This window comes from Belonocnema kinseyi, chromosome 4, assembly GCF_010883055.1.
Source record: "Belonocnema kinseyi isolate 2016_QV_RU_SX_M_011 chromosome 4, B_treatae_v1, whole genome shotgun sequence".
NCBI lineage: Eukaryota > Metazoa > Arthropoda > Insecta > Hymenoptera > Cynipidae > Belonocnema > Belonocnema kinseyi.
Genome location: NC_046660.1, coordinates 67309656 through 67314874, shown reverse-complemented (window position 1 = coordinate 67314874; position 5219 = coordinate 67309656). Strand labels below are relative to the sequence as shown.

Below are 5219 nucleotides of genomic sequence, written 5' to 3'. Positions count from 1 at the left end.
TCTATCTTCCCTGCCTCTATCGCTGCTGTCTGTTACCTGTCACGCCTTTCTTTGTCGCTACCCAACCCTGCTACTACCAATCCGTCAACACAGTCTTCCCACTCAGTCACAAATCTCCAAACAAAGTTCCACACAAATCTTTCTCAATCCTCCAAAATATCTACCTCCCCTTTACAATCTCACAATCCCACAATTAGATCTCTCACCTCCACACCCTTCCACACACTTCCACAATCCACTCACCTCAAATTTCACCACAATATCAGAAAAACTCAGCAACTCGAAGATGCCCTTCCTTTTCTCATCATTTCTATTTAATTGGAAGTAATGAAATTTTGGAAATTACTTTTTTGTAAATTTGAAGAGATATTTTTTTTTATTTTTAAAGTTTTTTGTGTAGTTGGAAAGAACGAAATTTTGATATTTTTTTTTTTTTGAATTGGAAGAGGACATTTTTTCCTTTTAGCATTATTACTTAATTGAAGAGGGGATATTCCGATTTTCAATTTTCATTGGAATGAAGTTTTTTTATTTTAAGTCTCATGAAGTTGAAACGTTAGAATTAAACAAATTTGAAACTTCAAAAAAAAAAGTGAAAAGAGTTTCACTTTGAATGCTTAAATTTGCAGTTCAGTTTTGTTCACTTCAAATGAAAGGATGTGATTTCATTAGTAAGAAAATTTAAAATTCACACGTTTCCTTTCGATATGACGTTTTTGCTTTCGTTCAACAAAGAGCATATTCATATTACTTGCAAAATGTAGCACATTATACCTTGCATATGTACATTTTTCTCTGCCATAAATTACGAATTTTAAACAATTTATCTTTAGAGAACATAAAAATTTGTGTGTTTTAGCCTCAGAAGAACTGTCCATCGGCAACATGAGGTTCACAACCTTCGACCTCGGAGGTCACACCCAAGGTAAAAACTGTTATAAGAAAAATGCTGAGCTGTGTTTTTTTTTCAAAAAAGGAATTTACGAAGTTTTCAAATCGCTAATTAATTAAATATTGTGTTTTTTCAGCTCGTAGAGTTTGGAAAGATTATTTTCCAGCCGTGGACGCGATCGTGTTTCTGGTTGACGCAAGCGATAGATCCAGATTGCCAGAATCTAGGGCTGAACTAGATGCACTATTGTCTGATGAACAGCTTAGTGCTTGCCCAGTACTTGTCCTAGGTAACAAGATCGACAAACCTGGTGCAGCGTCCGAAGACGAACTTAGAACTTTCTTTAATCTCTACGGACAGACGACTGGAAAGGTAATTTTTATATTACTATGATCGTTCCTTGAATCGAAATAGGGATCACAGCCTTTCATCTTTTTTCAAATTCCCCTGTTCTTAAAGAAATTCCTATTTTTTCTTTGAATGTACGAATACTTGAATTATGCGAGAGCTTTTCTGATATGATTACAAAAAAAAAAACACTAGAATATGCCATCGCTTGTGGCGAAAGAGGGTAGCCGCTGGACCGGAAAACCGGGAAATGACAGTGAATTTATTTTTTGACCGGGAATTTTACCAAATTTTTAGAATAAAAATTTTGTCCAACTTTGATTTCAGCCATTTTTAAAATAATTTTTCAAATTGTGATTTTTATAATTTATTATATCATTTAGTTTGAAATGGTTAATTCTAAAATCTTTCAATTTAAAAATTTTCCATTTTAATTGTTAAGCATATATTTTAATTTAAAGAATTTAAGAATGTAGTTTTAAAAGTTTAAAAAAATAAAGTTTTGAAGATTTAAACAATTAAAAATTTAAAACATTTGAAGTTTAAATGTGTTGATAAATAACAGTTTCATTTTGTCAACTGTAAATATAAATAAGTAAATTATTTTGAAAATGGATCTTTACTCTGTATATAAATCTGAACAATAATGGATTTGACCAAACAATGCTAGATCCGTTCAAAATTTGAGAATTTCCAGACTGTAACTGTTTTCATCCAAAAGTCTTGATAATAATTTAAATTAATTTATCATTTACTCCGATAATTTTATTTTTAAATCAAAATTTCAGGATTTACCAATATTATATTTTTAATTCAGAGTTTCAGGTCTTTCTTTATATTATTTTTTATATCAAATTTAATAAATAAATTTATTAATATATTATTTCTATTAATTTCATTAGCCATTAAAAAATGTAAACGTGCGTTTTACTATTTTCAACTTAAAAATAAATCCATAATAATATAGTTATAATTAAAGGTTTTTATTAAATTTAAAATATTACGAGTCTAAATTATTTAATTTTCATCCCATTTAATTTGAAATTTCTTAATGTAGAAAAAGAATACGTATTTTTTCAATTTTCCTAAGAATCTTAAGAAAATTTTTTATTCGTTTGAAGTCTTTCACAATACTTAAAAAAATTTTCAATTTTTGTTTGAAAACTGCAAAAATCTACATTTTATTTTTAATTCAGCTGTAAGTATTTGAAATTACTTCAAGTTATAAATTTAATTCGAATCTTTTTAAAACTTCTTAATATCTCTTAAAATTACTCTAATATTTTTACAAATAATAAGTGTTCTATTGTTATTTATAAATTCAAATTCAATTATTTTTATTTTGCAGGATTTTCTAAACAAAAAAAAAATAATATTTTGAATTTGGAAAAGTTTTAAACCCCTTCTAGACTTCTCACGATTTTGAAATAAAATTTTAAAGCTTTTGAAGGATGCATAGACTATTTAAAATTAAAATAATTTAACTTCTAATTAAAGAAATGTTAAGTTGAAAAATTTTTGCGAATCGGGAATTGACCGGGAATTTTTTTCTTCTATTAAAACGACCACCCTGATATAGTTTAATTTGATAATCCAGCAATCAAAATAAGGAACTTGTCATTTTTTCTTTAATAAATTTGTTATTCTACACCTTTATTACATAATATTATTCATTTTTATTTAAAACTTTGTTCTAAAACAATAATAAAATGTGTGAACATGAAATTCCATAGTTTTAATTTTTAGCTTATCAGTGAAAATTGACAGGCTTCGAATTAATTAAAAATTTCAGTTTGAAATTCGTATTCTTTGGTATAAATAATTTTTTTTGGTTAAAAATTCATATTTTTAATTTAAAATTAAACTAATCCAGTTGAGGATTCATCATTGTAGTTGAAAATTCATATCTTTGGTTGAGCATTAGTTTTTTTAACTGAAGATTTCATTATTCAATTTTTGGTGGATAAATTACCTTTTATTAGTTGAAGATTTAAGTATTTGGATGGAAATTCCTCTTTTTTCATAGAAATTAATCTTGTTGGTTGATAATCTATCTGTTTGGTTAAACAATCAACTATTCCATTTAAAGATTCATCGTTTTAGTTAAAAATCCATCTCTTTGGTTTAAAATCCAACCATTCCAGTTGGATTTCACCATTTTAGTTAAAAATTCATCAATTTGGTTGAAAATTAATTTTTGTTTAAAATGAAAATACATATTTCATTTCTGGTTGAAAATTCATCTTTTACATTGGAAATTTAAATATTCCATTTAAACATTCATGTATTTTGTTGAAAAATGTTCCTTTTTGGTAGAAAATTAATCTTTTTCGTTGAAAATTCAAGTATTTCAGTTGAAATTGATCTTGTTGGTTGAAAATGAAACTATTTTGTTGAAAGTTAAACTCATTTGTTAAAAATTAAGGTTTTGGTTGTAAATTTGTTTGCTTTTTGCGACAAACTGATGATTTTAACTTAAAATTTAACTATTCCATTTTTTGTTGAAAACTGATCTTTTTTAATTAAAAATTCAACAATTTGGTTGAAAATTGATCTTATTTACTGGAAACGCAACTATTTAGTACTTTAGAGATAAATTCAAGAAATTAATGATGTTTTTAGTATTATTTAATTATTTAATAAAACGATGATGCAAATATATTTAAGAATATCTTGTATTGTAAGTTTTCAAAGCTTTCTAAATTAAACATATTAATTGAATCCTTAGAAATTGAAAAAAAATATTATTTATAATAAACTATCAAAACTGATCAATATTCCGAATTCATTATTTTGAATGATGCGACATATTGAAATGATTCCATATTGTAAAAAATTATATGGGGGAAATAATCGAAATACCTGGAAAAAACCTGAAATTGTTTTTAAGTATTTGAGTAGGCACTCTGAATAAATACATTTAAAATAAAAAATAAAGTTGGTATCCAATACAAAATTGGAACAGTTACAAATTATTTAGTAATTTTATAAAGAATTAAATATGGAATATTCTTGAACAATTTAAAGTTCGGCATTTAAAAACGTTCCAGTTGAATTTTAGATTTATATATGAGTGTTGAGGAATCTCAAATTATATTTTTTAAATGTTACCAATAAAATAACATTTACATATGCTTATTTAACCAATTTTAAACAGATGCATTTAAGATTCAAATCAAAACGATTTTAGCGCATAAAAATGGTTTATTCCACAATTTTCTTTTTTATAACTTTTTGTAAATGGATGAATGGATTTCGATTTATCTTAGAATATTCAATAAAAAAATGTAATAACAGATACCATTAAAAAATCATTTAACATTATTTAAAAATATAAAATTACTTATACTAAGATAATTTCTTCTTTTCTAGATGGAAAAATAAATGTTTAATCTCTCCAATTATGCATGAAAAAATTTGTTATCCTTTTGTGCTGTGATCCTTGTGGAAAACCTTTTTTTATAAATTTATAGGGTGTCTATCTGTCTGGGAATTTTTTTCATCAGGGAAAAACCGGGAATTTCATTCGTTGACTAGGATTTTTCATTTCATTCTACTGAAAAGAATATTAAATGCGTTTTTAAATTTTATTTCTTAGTTTCTCCGAACACGAAACGAACTCAAACTCGAAAATTAGTATTTATCTTAAATTGTAAATATATATATATATTTCAATTTTAAAATAAAACTATAAAAACTGTAATTATGAATTTGAGAAAGGAAATTTTAAAATAATTATTTCAGTTCTGACTTTGAACAGGGGCACTGGGGACTTTCAATTGTAAAGTTTGTTCGTTTATCAAAACATTGCCTTTTTTGAACTGTATCTTATTATTAATTAATGGAAAATCAGAGAGAGAAAAATCTGATTTTTTACGTACAGTCTGTCAAGTTAAAGCGTGGGTGGCTTTACTCGCAGTCGGTAAGGTGTATCGACATGATTTTGGTGTCAAAATATTAAGAAGAACTCCCTCTTTCA

At 26.1% G+C, this 5219-nt stretch overlaps 1 protein-coding gene across 1 annotated transcript; it reads left to right on the top strand.

Annotated features, from left to right (window-relative positions):
• Positions 1-852: 852 nt before the first annotated feature.
• Positions 853-4624, top strand: LOC117170936 (GTP-binding protein SAR1-like). Its single transcript, XM_033357982.1, has 3 exons — positions 853-925; positions 1029-1264; positions 4613-4624. Exons 1-3 carry the CDS (start codon positions 886-888, stop codon positions 4622-4624), a joined length of 288 nt encoding a protein of 95 aa, XP_033213873.1. The 5' UTR covers positions 853-885.
• The last annotated feature ends 595 nt before the right edge of the window (positions 4625-5219 follow it).